Consider the following 16906-nt stretch of genomic DNA (forward strand, 5'->3'; position numbering starts at 1 on the left):
ACATTTATTGTGTAGGTGGAAAGAACACAATGACCTCAACAAAGTGATAAAGTATTTGAAAAATGTTGGAGGACAGTGTCTCGTCCAGCAGCAGCAGCAGCTGTTCACTGTCCCCGTCAACTGTTATTCCTCTGTGGATGTGCTGATACTGAATCACTCACTGAAGGGGAAACAGTCATCGCTATGAGTGAATTGTGACTCACAACACATGTAGTCGTCCCGAGAATACACATGATTGTAAATACCCGTCGTATCTGTTATCATGTTCAGTACACCGTACATTTTCCACTGTGTACAGTGATAGTACAATGTGCTTTGCCGAATTTGTTATCAGACAGACATCAGTAAAAAACAATGAAAAGATCAGAGGTTATTTCTGTGTGGCTGTACAACAATGTTGTAAGTGATCACCAGGACGACAAGGCTGTGACAGCTGTGTGAGCTCTCCGATTTGGCCAACCAGAATTCTTCACGGATGGGCTTGTTGGCTATATTTAGAGGGGCACAGTTATATTGAAGTGGCCTCAGAGCTGACTGCCTATAGTTCTCCGTCTGCACCAGTTGGGCCAGCTGATTGGAAACTGCCTCCGGTTCATCCACTTCCTGTCCGAAAAGAATGGATCCCCAAAGCTTGAGGGAAGATCTCCGTCTGTTCCAAAGTACTTTGTTGCAAGATGGTCTCAAGGAGCTTCTGAATGAAAATAAGTTGATTGACTGTATACTGAAGGTTGGGGACAGAAGCATCCCCTGCCATCGGCTCATTCTGGCAGCATGTAGTCCTTATTTCCGGGAGCTTTACTTCTCTGAGGAGGGAAAGGAAGAGAACAAAATGGAGATTGTTCTGGAGAACCTGGACCCCAATATTATTGAGGTGATTGTGAATTACATGTACTCTGCTGAAATTGACATAAATGACGACAATGTGCAGGACATTTTGGCTGTTGCCAATCGCTTCCAGATCCCATCGGTGTTCACAGTCTGTGTGAACTTTCTGCAGAAGAAGTTGTCAATGAAAAACTGCCTTGCCATCTACAGGCTGGGACTGATGCTGAACTGCGCCAGATTGGCAATAGCAGCTCGGGATTACATTGCAGATCGGTTTGAGACCATAGCCAAGGATGAGGATTTCCTAGAGCTTGCTCCACCTGAAATGTTTGCTATAATTGGAGCAGACTCACTGAATGTAGAAAAGGAGGAGATGGTGTTTGAGGCTTTGATGAGCTGGATCCAGAAAGACAAAGAGAAGCGCGTAAAATCCTTAGCAGAGGCTTTCAACTGCATCCGCTTCCGTCTGCTCCCAGAGAAGTACTTCAAGGAAAGGGTGGAGAAGGATGAACTCATCAAGGCCGATCCTGAGCTTCTCAAGATACTCAAAGTCATCAAGGAAGCCTTTGCGGGAAAGCTGCCCGAGAATAAAAAGGGAAAAGAAAATGAGGAGGGAGAGGAGAGCAAGTTGCCCGGCTACCTGAATGACACCCGCAGATATGGCATGTATGCCAAAGACTTGCTGCTGATGATCAGTGACACTGCTGCAGTGGCCTACGACAGCCAGGAGAACGAATGTTTTCTCGCTGCAATGGCTGAGCAGGTCCCGCGAAACCACGTCAGTCTGGCATCAAAGAAGAACTGTCTGTATGTGTTAGGGGGACTGTTTGTCGACGAGGAAGACAAAGAGAACCCGATGCAGTGTTACCTCTACCAGGTAGGAAAAAGCTGTTCAGATCAGAAATCAGAAAACTTTAAGCATGAAAATTTTATGTTCAATAAGATGGATTTTCTTTTTGTTGTTTTTACCAATATCTAAAACATTCTGTGTGTGTCTCAGTTTGACAGTCTTACAGCTGAGTGGATTGCCCTGCCACCACTGCCCTCTCCCAGGTGTCTTTTCGGCATGGGGGAATTTGAAAATCTCATCTTTGCTGTAGCGGGAAAAGACTTACAGACCGATGAGTCACATGACACCGTGAATTGCTACGACACTGTGTAAGTTCAGCCCATCAACTATTTTGGATGTTGATTCAATGGATGCTGGTTGTAATTCACTCTCTGTGACTTTATCCACCGTTTTAGAAAAATGAAGTGGACTGAGACGAAAAAGTTGCCCCTGAAAATCCACGGCCACAGCGTGGTCTCTGAGAATGGGCTGGTGTACAGTATCGGAGGCAAAACAGATGACAAGTAAGACAGCAATGCTAGGGTGTGACGATATTACATTCAAAATGCAATTTTCACTCAAATGTTGACCCCTTTTTGAAATCATTTTGTCTCACTGGTAAAGTAAATCCACCAACAAGATGTTCGCATACAACCACAAGAGGTCAGAGTGGAAGGAGCTGGCCTCCATGAAGACACCCAGATCCATGTTTGGAGCCGTTATCCACAAGGGGAGGATTATTGTTGCTGGAGGAGTCAATGAAGAAGGCATCACGGCTGCGTGTGAAGCCTATGACTTTGGAACCAACAAGTATGTGTTCCAGTGAAGGTTCTCAGTCCACAGATCATGGTTATCCTAAATGCTTCAAAGGTAGGCAACTGGACAAATCAAAAAGGCTTCATTTGACCTCAAGGACACACACAAGGGTTTAAAAACCTATACTCGCCACCAGTTAGTCAGAGCAGATGGAGCCATTTGGATGAGAAGCAAAATGTCCTCCAGAAGTCCTGGAATTTCCAGTTGCCTACCCTTAAAGCACATTGGCTCGACAAGTATGACCTTTAATTTGTGCATATAGTGTAAGCCCTTCAACTAAAAGTATTTATTTTGGATAAGTAGTTGTCATTATTGTTCTTTCTTCCTTGTTGTGACCTCTCTGGCAATGGCGATGGTATTGATGCACATAGTTTACCCCACTTCTACTTTAATCTATCCCTCAAACTTTATTAAATCCTTAATAAAAGGAGAGAGAAAAAACATGTAAAGAAGTTAATATGAGAGAGTGAATGCACCTTGTTGCAGGTGGTCGCCCTTCACAGAGTTTCCCCAGGAGAGAAGTTCAGTCAACCTGGTCAGCTGTAGAGGGCTGCTGTACGCTGTAGGAGGCTTCGCTGTGGTGGAGAACGAGAACAAAGAGTGTGCCCCCAGTGAAATCATTGACATTTGGCAGTATGTTTTGATATTTTTTGCACTATGTACTCTATAATACATTTGGTGGACCTCTTAATCCATGATTTATGTCACAATGTTTTAACTTCCTCACCAGGCATGAAGACGACAAGAAGCAGTGGACCGGTATGATCAGAGAGATGCGATATGCAGCTGGAGCCACCTGTGTGTCCATTCGTCTGAATACAGCCAGAATGCCCAAACTGTAACAACACTCCGTTTATTGTCGCAGATGAGAAATTAACTTTCACAGGCTTGTACAGATATGCCACATTTAGGACATCACATGACATGTATATGGTTTTACTTTTGTTTGTTTGTTTGTTTAACAGAGGGGATCAGGCGTTTTTCATAGTGTTCTGTACCTGTGTCTGGAGGGAAAGATTGTGAAGTAAGAGGAGTGGGAAGGTGGTGTCTTGTGATATTGTGTCTGCAACGTGATGGCTCAGAGGTTTCGCTCTGGGAGGTTGGGAGTGGGGAGTCCTATTATTTTGGTGGCTATTGTGGTTGTGTGAGTGAGTTTGCTCCGGTTTTTGACACTAAACATATTGAAGAAGCATGTGGAACAGTAAAGCAGTATAGGCTGAATAATAATCTTGCTGTGTAAGATCAGAGTGGCTCAGTGTTTGTCATTTTAATACATCAAATACCCGTTACCAATGCTAAGATTTATTTTGAATAAAACTGTATCATTATTTAACTTGTTCAGTGACATCTAATTTTGAAATAACTTTTCCAATCTCACTTAAAATATAGCATTGCCATTAAAGAAAATAACTTCCAGAGAAATAAAAACATGTATTTGATTTAATATCAAGTTTGTGTTCATTAGTTTTCCTTTCTAGTTCTGGTAAGTTCAGTAACAGTTCATTTAAATTATACCATGAACGTACAATTACAAATAACTTATAAAAATGCAACAAAACACTAATTCACTGCACTGGTGATATAATGTATAACATTTTATTTTTTAAAAAGTAATTTAATACAAAAGGACATTGTACACCATGATAGTTCACATGAATGAGGTAGATTCATGTCAATTTTAGCCTCTGTGACAAAAAAGGAGCACTTGAATATTAGCCAATTGTATTATACTGACACACTGATCTCAGTTCAGCCACCCTGACAAGATTTGTGGGTTTGTTTGTTTGTTTTTTAAACCAGGCTGAAAGCTCACTTTTGAATGTAACATTTCTTTCGTTGTTCAATAAATAATGCCTTCAATAAGAAAGCTATGTAAATATTTTCTTCTGTAGATAATTCTTCCATGCATCCTGTGTTGAAAGCTCCATGGAGTTCCATTCAAAGTGAGGGATCTGTAAAGAAAAACACACAATTCATTGCCGTTGTATACATTAAACTGGCATTTCTTCATTAGCACCTTGACTTCCGTCATCTCACCTGAACAACACGATATCCCAGAATTTCAAGGTGTCTTTTCCTCATCAGGGTGGCACCTTTCATATGATGAGAGTTTTTACAGAAGCACTTTGAATCGAGAAAGTCCACAACAACTCTGAAAGACGAATCAAAAGGGGTGTCACATACATTTGATTTCTTATCGGTTTAATTGTTCACTTTCAATATAAACTCAGGCTGTATTCTGTATACGTTGCTACCGTTGAGCTCCCGCTGGAAGCTCATGTGTGACGTTTTCCAGTGAGCTCGTCTCCCATTGAACTTTCCCTTGTTCTGATATCTGCAGTGTGCTCAGATTACTGTAAGGCAGTGGCCGCAGGTGTTTGTCCAGTATGCATTCGAAGTCTTTATAGAAAGAAAAAGGGTCACATTACATTATTTTATAGTGCAGATATTCACTTCATTTTCCATCCATTTTCTTTTGTACATAATGGACATACAGTAAGACAGGAAATGAGCAATATGGACTCCAAAACACTGGGGGTGACAAAGGGCTGGTGTGGAACTAATTAACCAAAAATATGAACAGTGTAAGGATACATACATAAAAACCATACCTGTATACACTAAAATCATACAATTATACTGTACTTATACTATACAAAATCCAAGCAATCCAAGCACTTAGGAGAAATTTAAGCCTGTCCCCTCAATTGAGCACAAATTTCACAGTACAGAAATAAGCCTGTAGTAGATAATCAATGTGTAACAGCTGAAATTACAGAATGGCAGAAGTGACTCATGAGCTCCGCTTGGGTTATTGGCTTTTCTAATGTTTCATGTAGCATCTATTTTATTTACATATGATGTTGGAGTAGCAGCCGTGCAATAGGCCTTCAGAAAAGGTTGCATTATGACTGAGGAACCCCAGTACACGTGTGGCTATGGGTGTCTGACTAACTTCTGTTAAATTCACTCAGCCTTCTTGACTTGGACCCCAAAAATGTTACAAATGCAAGAAGGTTTTTCCTTCAGGATTAAACACAAAAGTGATCAAATAAAATCAAAACAGTGTTTAAAATGATTGAAGAATACTCACCCACTGTGTAAAAGTACGGAGTGACAACTGCAACTCGAACACAGTTGATGCCACCGAGAACTTCAGCCAGCATTTTGTGGATCTGCTGCTGCACAGGACTAACAGTGACATTGCCTGAAAAAGTATTTTAACCATATGGAGTGAACTGAACTTTCAAGTTTCTAACCCACAAAGACTGGAAGACATGTGTTAATCCTGATACCATTCTTTTGTATCTGCTGGCAGTAGAGGTCATGAAACCAAGGCACTTGGAACTCGGGACACCCCAGGCACACGGCACGATTGAGCTCCATGAGGCGCAGTCGAGTCCGCATGTTGAGGGAGTCGGGTAAAGCTGCAAGATGTGACATGAAGAGACATTAAGTGTGAAGTGTGCCACAGGTGCACGGATACAACTATTTGCCATATAATTTACACTCTCTGGACGCGTACTTTCTAACTGTGAGTCCAACTTTCTCAGAAAGTCTATGCTGAAGATTTCTCTGACCAGTTCTTCAGGAAAATAGTCAGCTACAGCCAAAGTGTATGCCAGCAGAACCAGCATGTGTGGGTCAAAGGATTCTACGTACACATGGAGACATGGTGTCAGAGTGATCATTAAATGAGACAAATTAAAGTCCATAATGCAACTCATCACTTACTGATATGGGCAGTGAAGTGCTGAATACACACTTCATAGAACTCATCCGATATTGCAGGATCATAATTCAGGACAGTAAATGGAAGCAGGATGGTGTATATTGCTGAATAGTGAATCTTGAAAAAAATTATAAAGGAAATGTACACTTAATTTATAATGAAATATTTGAAACTTAACATGTCATGATGTTTCTTAACGCACCTTGTCAATGTCTTTAATGGCCACACTGGCAATTCTGTCCATGAGAGGAGGGCAGAGGTGATTCATCCTGGTTAAAAAGAGAGCCACCTCCAGCACATTGGTCCCGTTAATTTGATCCATCATTCTCTGCAGTGTGACCATTGTCTCTTGGAGCAGCATTTCTTCAAACCACTCCCCTGTGACATACCTGAGCTCCTCGAGCACCAAGTCTATCCGGTCAGCTGTTTGTAGCCTCTTGTGGCCACATTGGTTGAGAGTCTGCAGCAGACGCACATACCTGCTGGGAGTGTTGTGACTGTAAGAGGGATCGTTCCGTATCCACTTGGCAACAGCAAAGGAAATGGTGTTGAGTTCATTCAGATTGCACTGTGTCACCACTGCCTCCACGCGGGACTTCACTCCCTCGTCGAGTTGTGGGCAGGGCAGCGTGGACAGAACGCGGATCAGCATGGTCACCTCAGAGGGAAAGACACTGCGCTGCAAAAGTCTGCACAATAAAATCCAGTCAGTCAACATTGCATTCTGCTGAAGCAAAAAGGATCCTTGGCAAAAATGAACACTTACTTGACCAACATGTCTTTAAGTTTAGTGAAGAGTTCAGGGTTCTGGTACTGCAGCAGGTAAAGGGTTCGTGTGATTCTGGCCACTTCCATTGGTTTATAGATATGAAGGTTCCTCTGAATTACTGAGGCAATTCTGGAAAATGATTTGGTAAGAAAAGATTTAAGTGTTTTTTCAAAATCTGATATTCATCACTGGAATTTTGGTGTGATTACGTAAAATGTAGGTTTATGAAATGTTCAAATATATGCTGTAGTGGGAAAACCGTAGATCGTCTGCAATTACACACCAGATGATGAAGACTGTACAACAGAACCTGTAAATGGTTCAATTTCCAAGTTCAAAGATAAACTTTCAACTTTCTTTTTTTTGGCATTGGTGTAGTGCAATTTCCTGATACTTTTCAGCTGATTAGTATTGTTGGTTACAAAAATCCCAAACCCAGCCACCACAACGTAAGTGGGTATATCCTCTACACCAGACGAGTGGAATTTTATTTGGTTGATAGCCAGGTCTTAGGAAATACACAAATAACCGGTTCCAGATAAGGTAAAAGCTCTGAAGTGGTCTTTTAACTGCCTTCATAGAAAAGGGATAATACACTGAAATGCAATGCACCAACATGGCTTGATGAATGAAGTAACTTCAGGTGCAATGTGACTGCAGTGGAACTCACTTGTTCAGTAAGCTCAAGTTCCTGCTCTGAATCTCTTCTAATGCTTCTGCTACAGCAACGGCCTGCTGTGCACTCAGCTCATCTGCCAACAAGAAGGCCGTGTTCTCCAACCTAAAAGGGATTAAACCACAAAAAACAAACTGGTTAGACTCATGGACTTCTGATAGAGGCTGAATTTCCACAAATTTCCACTAATAATGATACAAACCCCTCTCTCATATCTGGACTGGCCATGGGAGCCAACGCAACAAACAGTTTAGGGAAGGAGAGTGCATCTGTGGTTGAATCAATGAGTTCAATCAATCTCTGCTTTGCAGCCAGCCTGAAGTCACAGTTGTTGAACTGCAAGGACTGATACAGCCCCAAGATGATGCCAATATTCTCTGCATCCATCCTGGGAACATTGCATAGGAGGATCTGGTTGCACTTCTCCAGCAGAGGCCTGTGAACATACTTGATGTTGCGCATGAACTGCACCACTCTTCGAGGGTTGTTGTAACTTAAGTGATCCATGGTGTCCAGAAGATTGTCGGCTCTTCTAATAAAGGCATCTCGGAGCCGGGAAGACGCCAGGGACGATGTACTTATCATGAATGTAGTTAAGATCCTATGAAATCAATGCCACAGTGTAAATACACAATTTGAGATGCTTAAATCTGATCATATTTTTCTAATGACCAACCTGGCATCATCAATGGACGACAGCTTCTTATCCACAATGTTGGTGATGTGGCCCATGAGGGGGCTGTGTTGAAGTTGCTGATCAGTGAGACAAATTGCGAACTTGGAAAGGGACGTCATTGGAAATCTACAAAAATACACATTTATATCTCATTACTATCAAATTGCCATTAAACAATTAGTTGATCTATATGTCAAATTAAACAACTACTGTGATGGTGATCATTAAACTAGAAAAGCACTACAAATACTGACCAGTTACCATGTTGAGTCAGACATTATTAGATAACGTTTCCACCAAAATAATTACTTGATTAACGGAATATAAACAGTTGAGATATTCATTCCATGAAATCCAATATGAAATAACAAAAACATGAAATGAAATGTTACCTGTCTATTCTTAGCCATGCTTCTGAAACCAACTGTTGGATGAGAGAATCATGTGGATCCACATACAATCTACAAAAGACAATAAAGCAAACTGTCATTTCAACTTTATAAGTCACATTATGTCAAGTTCATAATGTCTGCAATTGAACATACCTGAGGAAGATGTACAACATGTCCACCAACATAAAATCCTCCATTAGAGCAATTTTGTTCTCAGCCAAAACCCGCAGGGTCAAGAACTGAGGGTGGCTCTTGATGAGCTCCACTGTCCTGAGCAGCTGAGGTTTCTCCCTCTGAAACTGCCACAGCATCCCCACAGCACAGCTGACATGATTCACCGTCAGCTTGGCCTTATTCTTGCCCACCACATCAAACAACTGGCCTTCAGCCGAGCAAACCTGTAGCTGCTCCAGAACCTGATCTCTGCACACTGTCCCACCATGAAGAAGCCTACGAAGGCAAGAATTCACACTCCGGAGCCGAAACATAATCACAGACCTGGACTAAGATGATATATGAACTGTGGCTTTCATTGCACCAACACAGTGTCCTTTATCTTCCTCAATGTCAACCTAACAAGCAGATTCAGCCTACTGATTTCACACCCAGCAATATTCACTCTGAAGGTGCTAGATGTAAGGTTCTCCTTTAGGGACATCTATCAAGTAAAAAAACACAATACAAAAACAAATAATTTAATGTGGTTCATTCTTTCTTACTTTATATTTATTATACGACAATAATAAAACAAATACCAGACATGACATTAAAGGTACCTGACTCAGGTTCAGGGGACTTCATCTCTGTTTGAATGTTGTGAAGAAGCAGCTCTCACAGATTCCCTGTATCTCCTCTGCTGTAACTATCTGTTATTGGGCTCAGTTTTCGTAACGAGGCATTTCACGTGGGTAAAGAAACAGTCACATAAATTGGCTGAAGCGACGGGACTGCCGCTGTTCATCAAGTTTTAGCAAAATATTTGCAGGTTACACTGATTCAAACATGTATAATCCAACAACAAATACAACGCTGTCACTAAAATGGCTAATTCAAAGTCAAAATTGCTCAGCATGGGTGCTAAAATGTTTCACTTCCGTAGCCAAAGTATATGAAGAATTTTTACACCCTGCGTTTGTCCTTCAGGCAGCAGCTCGTTCAACCGCATTAACATAGCGCAAAAATGTTGGTTTAATTGCGGTGAGAAACGTCTGTGTCGATTCTGTAAATGTTAATATACAATCAAATCATGTCTATATGATTTTTTAATACAATTCAGTGATGTATAAGAAGCAGCCTGAGGGAAAGCTGTATCCGACAGGTGGAATTCAGGGCATGAAAACATACACTGGTTCGTTGGTGTGCGTGCCCCGGTACGTTGACTGGCGCACGAGCCTCGACAGCGATTGACGTCCTCGCCGCGCCATCTTCAGAAAATAGTGAGCTCAACACTGAATGAAACTTAATTTTCGTCGTCTGTAAGAAGCTGCCCGTTGTATGGAGTGATATCCCTGCGTCCAAGGTGATGTGTTTTTGCATTATCGGCGGTATAGTGAAGCAATATTCAGTCAATACACTAAAGCGGCCGGCGTTGGGTTACGAAGGAGATGCCCTCTCTGTGTTATGTAGCTTAGGCTAGGTGCGCTTGCTAATGCTAACACCAGGCCGTGCCGTTGGATACAGGCATTGATACTGGAGAGTGAAATCGCAACGAATGAATCCACGTTGTGGGTGAATAAACGGAGATACTTCAAACCCAATATTTAAAATGTGTATCTCGTCACCTATCAACAACGTACGATTAAAACTATCATTGCAATACCTATGTAAATCCAGCTGTATGAGCGACGTGTCTCTATTTTTCGGAACACCATCGGTTTACAGTCGATACCGTTATTGTTTTCCACATTTTGAACTCCCTCAGCTGGCATGTGTGATCATGTGCAGCTCATTTCATATTGTCTGTCACTCATATTGGTGTGATATGTGTCTCCGACCTGCAGGAGTTTGGTCAGCTGTGGTTATCATGGGTATCAAGGTGCAGCGCCCTCGGTGCTTCCTTGACATCGGAATCAGCAACGTGCTTGGTAAGAGTCTCTGATATACTCACTCACTCACTCACTCACTTATATAATCACCCACCACTGAATTACACCGGACATCCAATAAAGTGGTAGGAGTGGCGCTCGCTGTCGTCTTCTGCTGCTGTAGCCCATCTTGCCTAAACGTTGGATGTGTTGTGCATTCAGAGATGATCTTCTGGTTGTAATGACTGGTTATTTGAGTTCCCATTTTGTCTGGTCTGGCCATTCTCCTCTGATCTGTCATCAAGAAGACATTTTTGAGTAGAATACTTGACATTTACTTTTTTGTTGTGTGAGTAAACCGCAGCCGTTTCTGAAATACTCAGACCAACAACTATGGCATGTTCAAAATCATCTTAATCACCATTCTTCCCCACTCTGATGCTTGAATTGAGCTGTTCAAGGTCGCTTTGACCATGTTTACATGCCCTAAACTGAATTGCATGTCAATGAGTGAAAAGATTTTGGATGTTATTGGAAAATGTTCATGTTCACAAACACTAAGAGTTCTGTGAAGGAAATTAAATGGAAATAAAATTAACCTGCAAGTTGGTAATCATCATCTCAGTTCAGTCATTCAATATGATAACATATCTCATATCTCATACTGACAAATTCAAGTAGTATATGACCAAATGTTTTCTAAACCGATTTCTTCTTACAGTTGGCAGAATTGTGGTGGAGTTGTTTTCAGACATCTGTCCCAAAACATGTGAAAACTTCAGATGCCTCTGCACAGGTGAATAATGAATTTCCTTTGCAGGAATATTCCAGCAGTCTTTTATGTGTCACACTTTTATAATAATTGTTATTATTAATGTTTCATCCAGGTGAGAAAGGAATTGGTAAAGGAACTCAGAAACCCCTGCACTACAAAGGATGTCTGTTCCATCGTATTGTTAAAGACTTCATGATTCAAGGAGGAGACTTCAGTGAAGGTGAGCTAATAAAGGCTAAATTAGTTTTGAAGAAATTATAACTTTTCAGGGAATGTAAGAATGAAGTTACTGAAAGTAAAGCACAAATTGTCTGTGTTGCTCTACAGTTTGCGTCACCAAAATCAATTTATCAGTGGATTTCCTAAGTCAACTGCGTTAACTCCAAGCAGAAAAAGTCACATTGAAGCTAATAAGTTACTTTAATGAATTACTACAATGCAGCCCATGGGGAAAAGTGTTGTAGGAGATGATGTGTATGACCATTTAAATGACTGAGGCAGCGGGAGGGTGGGTTGGTGCTTTTCTGCGTCGCTTCATTTAAATAGCAGATGTTGGTTGGTGCTTTGGTTGCATTTACAATGTAAGAGGCTGACACTATCACCAAACAATATGAGAGAAAATCTGGGAAAACTGTATGTTGTCGTGTATGCTATAGTCTGATGTGCAACTCCCCTTTTTTAACATCTTAGGCAATGGAAGAGGAGGTGAATCCATCTATGGAGGCTTTTTTGAAGGTAAAGCAACTATCAGAGATTGTAGAGATGTTTTCCAAACTGACTTTGCCTTCAAAGGTGACACTCTGATCTTATCCTTCTCCCCCAGATGAAAGCTTTGCTGTTAAACACAACAAGGATAACCTGCTGTCTATGGCAAATAGAGGCAAAGATACAAACGGATCCCAGTTTTTCATGTAAAAATTATATGCTTTTCAAATTGTTGATGTTTTTTTTTTTTCAAGGTTGTTCTTTCTTTAAGCCTTTCAAATAATGGTGTACCTTTTTGTTTTTCTCCCAACCACTTGCTATGAAACTTCAGAACTACAAAACCATCCCCTCATCTTGATGGGTAATTGCTGCTTAATTGCTTAATTTGTTTCTGTCTCCTACAACTGACTCGTAGAACCCGCACAAGATTTCCAATGTGCCTGGACTGTCTGTTTAAGCACAAATGGCAAATAAAAACCTTGAACCTTGAAAATATCACATTTTATAGTGCACTATTAACAGCATGTTGTTTAATCTCAAACTACGTTATTTTCCCAGTGTCCATGTGGTTTTTGGCCATGTGATCTCTGGCCAAGAGGTTGTTCAAACCATGGAGAGTCAGAAAACGGATCCCAACAGCAAACCATATGCTGAGGTGAAGGTTCTGAACTGTGGAGAGCTGGTCCCTAAGTCAAAAGGTTTGTTTGCCAAAAGATTTGTCAGTATTTTCAAAATTTAAACTTCTGTCTCATTTACTCCTTGGAATCAATATCTATCCTGAGATTTGAGTTAGCAGTGGTTGTGACATACTTTTACATCTTTGCAGCAAAGAAGGATGAAAAAAAGAAAGATCGAGCTTCCAGTTCCAGCAGTAGCTCCAGTGACTCTGATAGCTCCTCAGATTCTTCCTCTGACTCAGAAGAATCTGAGAAAGAAACCAAGAAGCGCAAAAAGAAGGCAAAAAAGCAAAAAAAGAAACAGGAGAAGGACAAGAAAAGGTACCCGATGATGAAGTCTGACATTTTCAATGTCAATTGTGAAAACTGTATTTTGTGACTTAACTGTGATTCATTATGTTTTTCCAGGCCTGAGGTTGTAGTTCCTGAAGAGAAAGAACAGGAGGAGTTGGTTACATCTACTGTACGTCCTGAGGAAATACCGCCCATCCCAGAGAACAGATTCCTCATGAGAAGAAGTCCTCAGTCTGTCCAAAACCAGAAAGAGGAGGTTAAAAAAGATCAGAGGAGTAAAGAGGACAGACCAAGAGAGAAGTCAGTTTTCTTGACAAGCATTTATTTTATAATCTGTCTTTGTTATAATTACTACTAATAGTAATCATTTTATTTCTTGTTTTAGCCTGTCCTATAACTCACAGTCTGCATATAACAGAAGACTGGTGATGACACGATCTGGTCGAAAGATAAAAGGCCGAGGTCCGAGGGTAAGTGCATGTAACGATAACAAACCAAACTCATGTCACATAGTCCTTGCATTGCTAAAATTGCATTTTAACATTAATAAACAGTGCTGTTATTCCTGTCTTGATATCATTTCCTTTTGTGTGTCTGTACAAAATGAACTGCTTTGTCATTTCTCCAATCCAGAGATACCGTACTCCTTCTCGCTCCCGTTCAAGGTCCAGAGATCGCTTTCGCCGCAGTGAAACGCCTCCTCACTGGCGCCAAGAGTTGCAGCGCCAGAGGATGCGGGCAGTCACAGGCGAGCGCTGGATTAAGGGAGACAAGTAAGATGCTGCTCAACATTAATTAATGACCCACTAGAAATGTGTGTATATACATGTATTAGAGATGTTTTTGGGCCACAACCATGAACAGTGTGAAGTATGGGAGTGCTTGACTTTATGAAACTGTTTGCGAACTTGAGTTGCTGAAACACACACTGTCAATCACAGTCTTGATGCTCAGTCCAACAGCAACTGGCAAATCTCATTCGTAATGTCAATTAGCAGTGGCATGCTTCACTGCTGTGACCAGATCTTGGACAACAGTGATAGTTCAGTTAGCAAGTTTCTTACTAAGAAGGTTGAAGGTTCTCCACTATATAAATATACATTAATGAAATACAAATGTGTCTCGAGGGATTGGGTGAATCTATTTGAAACAGCGCAATTATCAAAGGTCCTATTATTTTCCTAATGTTATTACTTAGTAATAACAAATTGCATTATCTGGTAGAATCAGAAATCATTCAGCCCCTATTTTATGATTTTTGTTATATTGCAACCAGTGAAGCATTATTTATCTAATGGATGTGTATATATGAGTGTTTTTTATTCACATTATTGAATCAATTGTTTTTCCTTTTCTTTTTCTGTATAGAGGCGACATGAATGAAGCCAGGAACGAGGCTGTTAAAGCTCAGAGAAAAGAGAGACGGGCCTCTAGCACAAAGCATGAAAAAACGTCCGATGGTAAAAAAGACAAGAAATCTCGGTCACATCGATCCAAAAGCAAAGAAGAGACCGCTGTAGAGCAGGGCGAGAAGCAAAGTAAACATAAGGCAAAGAAGCAAGACAAATCTCAAAGTCGCAGCAAAAGCAGAGAGAAGAGTAGACGGTCAAAAAGCAGAGAGAAGACTCACAAGCACAAAAGTGACGAGAGGAGCGGTCGCTCAAGAAGCAAAAACCGAAATGATAAGAAAGAAAAGGAATCGGAATCTGATCAAAGTAAAGATAGAAATAAGAGTCATGGGTCTGACAAAAAGAATAAAGAGGATACAAAAGGAAGAAATGGCGAGAGAACGCGATCAAAGTCAAAAAGCAAGGAAAAAACGGAATCTAAAGACAGGCATAGATCAAGCAGCAAAAATCGGGATACAAGCAGAACTCCAGCAACGAAAGACAAGGAAGAAAAACGAGAAAAAGACAGGGAGAGAGACAGGGAACGCAGTAAGAGTAAGGAAAGGCGTCGCAGCAGGAGTCAGGAAAGACGACGCAACAGTGAAAGAGACGATAAGAGGAGAGGAGCGTCTAGGGACAAGGACGCTCGGACAAGAAGCCCAGATAGAAACAAGACTAGAGACTCGTACAGAAACAGGCGTTCCAGAAGTAAGAGTAATAAAAGAGATCACAGCAAAGATCGGTCATCTCATAGAAAGGACAAAGACAGAGTAGCTGCCAGCCGAAGGAGAAGACATAGCAGCAGTTCTGACAGTGACAGACATGAGAAAAGAAAGAGTCACAAGAGCCCAGACTCCAAATCCAAAGACAGAAGAAGTCCGGCCAGACCGAAACCAGATAGTACAAAAGACAAAAACAGAAACGACCGCAAGAGGAGCAAATCCAGCTCTAGCTCCAGCTCTGATGGGGACTGAGTCTGTGATGGTTTCCTATTTAAAAAGAAAGAAACTGATTTGGAATTCTTTGAGTTGCTTTAATTTTATACCCACTACTCTCTCGCAACACACACGGCACCAGCTTTCTGGGGCATGTTCATATCACTCCTTTAGTGCTGAAACACAACTCACAGTTCAGGCAACTGGAATGAGTGTCTGAATTTTATTTGGGAAAAAAAAACGATTACGGTTTCAAAGGAGAGAAACCTGAGCTGCTTACAGCTGCCCTGCTCTTCCCTGAGAATAGACCTCAAACTTACTTTTGCCAGGAGTGGCTCGAAGTGAAATTGATCTTTTACCATGATTTCTGTTCCTGTACTCTCTTCCAAAGTAGCATTTCAGTTCCCTGGCTTTTATTTGTGAAGTATTTGCAGTACTGGCAGATGCATATTTTGGCTCCCCTCTTTTTTTTTTTTCTTTTTTTTTAATCATGAAACACCTGATGAAAAGATAATGAGTGGAGAAAAAAACCCTCTGGCATAAGTACATGTTTTTGTTTAATTGTACATTCAACAGTGACATTTTTGAAGGTATTTTTTATTATTTTACTTAACCGAATCATGTTTTGGCTTAAAAAAGGCTGTTTGCAAAAAAGGAAAGATTCTCCCATTTAAGCCCCGTCCCCCCCAAAGCCATTTTTGTATTGAATTCTGTTTTTAATATTATTTAACTGCTTCTAAATTGGGGAAAAGTCAGTAAACGTCGAATTATTTTTTACTACACCAATCTCATTAGGTCTTGCATGTGTGTTTATCCCAGTCATTGAATGAAATAAATGTATACATCGATTTTCTTTCTTTTGTATGTCACAGTTTTATTGTAATTCCATTTGTTAAGCAGTTTTGAGATGCCCCCCCTTTTTCTTTTTTCTTTTTTTCTTTGAAAGAAGTCAAGTCATGCCGTTAAGGAAAAAAACAAAACAGTTAAAATGAATTGTGTTTTGTGCGAGTGCGTTTTAATAACTCCACCACAGTGTAGAATGATTAAATTGTTGAGTTTGAATTTTAATCAGTTGTTTCTTCCATTTTCTGAAAATGTTATAATCCTTAGGACATGCATCACAGTGATCACATCATATGGTTAGTAACTTTATATTATATTTACAGTGTGGTGTTATCATATTAAGTTAAGTTAAATTAACTGTTTGTAGTCAGGACATGTCGAGACATGTTTAATTAATTCTCACTAATTAACTAATAAATGTATTCATTACATTGCTTTAAGCAATCTTCTGAATATACAAACCTGTCTGCAAAACATACAAACAAAATAAATATGGCCCTTTGCACAGCAGCCGTTTTGACAGGCAGGTCACAGTCGGAATGATGCCCT

General features: G+C 40.7%; 3 protein-coding genes across 3 annotated transcripts; 2 read left to right on the forward strand and 1 right to left on the reverse strand.

Annotated features, from left to right (window-relative positions):
- Positions 1-27: 27 nt before the first annotated feature.
- Positions 28-4347, forward strand: klhl41a (kelch-like family member 41a). Its single transcript, XM_044019807.1, has 6 exons — positions 28-1702; positions 1826-1983; positions 2071-2178; positions 2279-2464; positions 2957-3103; positions 3201-4347. The coding sequence occupies exons 1-6, from the start codon at positions 617-619 to the stop codon at positions 3310-3312; spliced, it is 1797 nt and encodes a 598-aa protein (XP_043875742.1). The 5' UTR covers positions 28-616; the 3' UTR covers positions 3313-4347.
- On the reverse strand, positions 4053-9833 carry fastkd1 (FAST kinase domains 1). Its single transcript, XM_044019793.1, has 15 exons — positions 9493-9833; positions 8870-9374; positions 8717-8785; positions 8325-8450; positions 7851-8249; positions 7643-7753; positions 6970-7101; positions 6406-6892; positions 6206-6320; positions 5997-6125; positions 5767-5898; positions 5565-5678; positions 4726-4870; positions 4508-4622; positions 4053-4422 (listed from the first exon to the last, which is right to left on the reverse strand). The coding sequence occupies exons 2-15, from the start codon at positions 9202-9204 to the stop codon at positions 4339-4341; spliced, it is 2493 nt and encodes an 830-aa protein (XP_043875728.1). The 5' UTR covers positions 9205-9374; positions 9493-9833; the 3' UTR covers positions 4053-4338.
- Positions 9834-10099: 266 nt separating this feature from the next.
- Positions 10100-16582, forward strand: ppig (peptidylprolyl isomerase G (cyclophilin G)). The gene is made up of 13 exons (XM_044019798.1): positions 10100-10235; positions 10717-10800; positions 11462-11536; positions 11628-11735; positions 12206-12250; positions 12339-12426; positions 12552-12581; positions 12779-12918; positions 13047-13218; positions 13306-13491; positions 13577-13661; positions 13825-13964; positions 14560-16582. The coding sequence occupies exons 2-13, from the start codon at positions 10740-10742 to the stop codon at positions 15551-15553; spliced, it is 2124 nt and encodes a 707-aa protein (XP_043875733.1). The 5' UTR covers positions 10100-10235; positions 10717-10739; the 3' UTR covers positions 15554-16582.
- Positions 16583-16906: the final 324 nt, after the last annotated feature.

The sequence above is a fragment of the Solea senegalensis genome, linkage group LG2 (genome assembly GCF_019176455.1).
Source record: "Solea senegalensis isolate Sse05_10M linkage group LG2, IFAPA_SoseM_1, whole genome shotgun sequence".
Classification (NCBI taxonomy): Eukaryota; Metazoa; Chordata; class Actinopteri; order Pleuronectiformes; family Soleidae; genus Solea; species Solea senegalensis.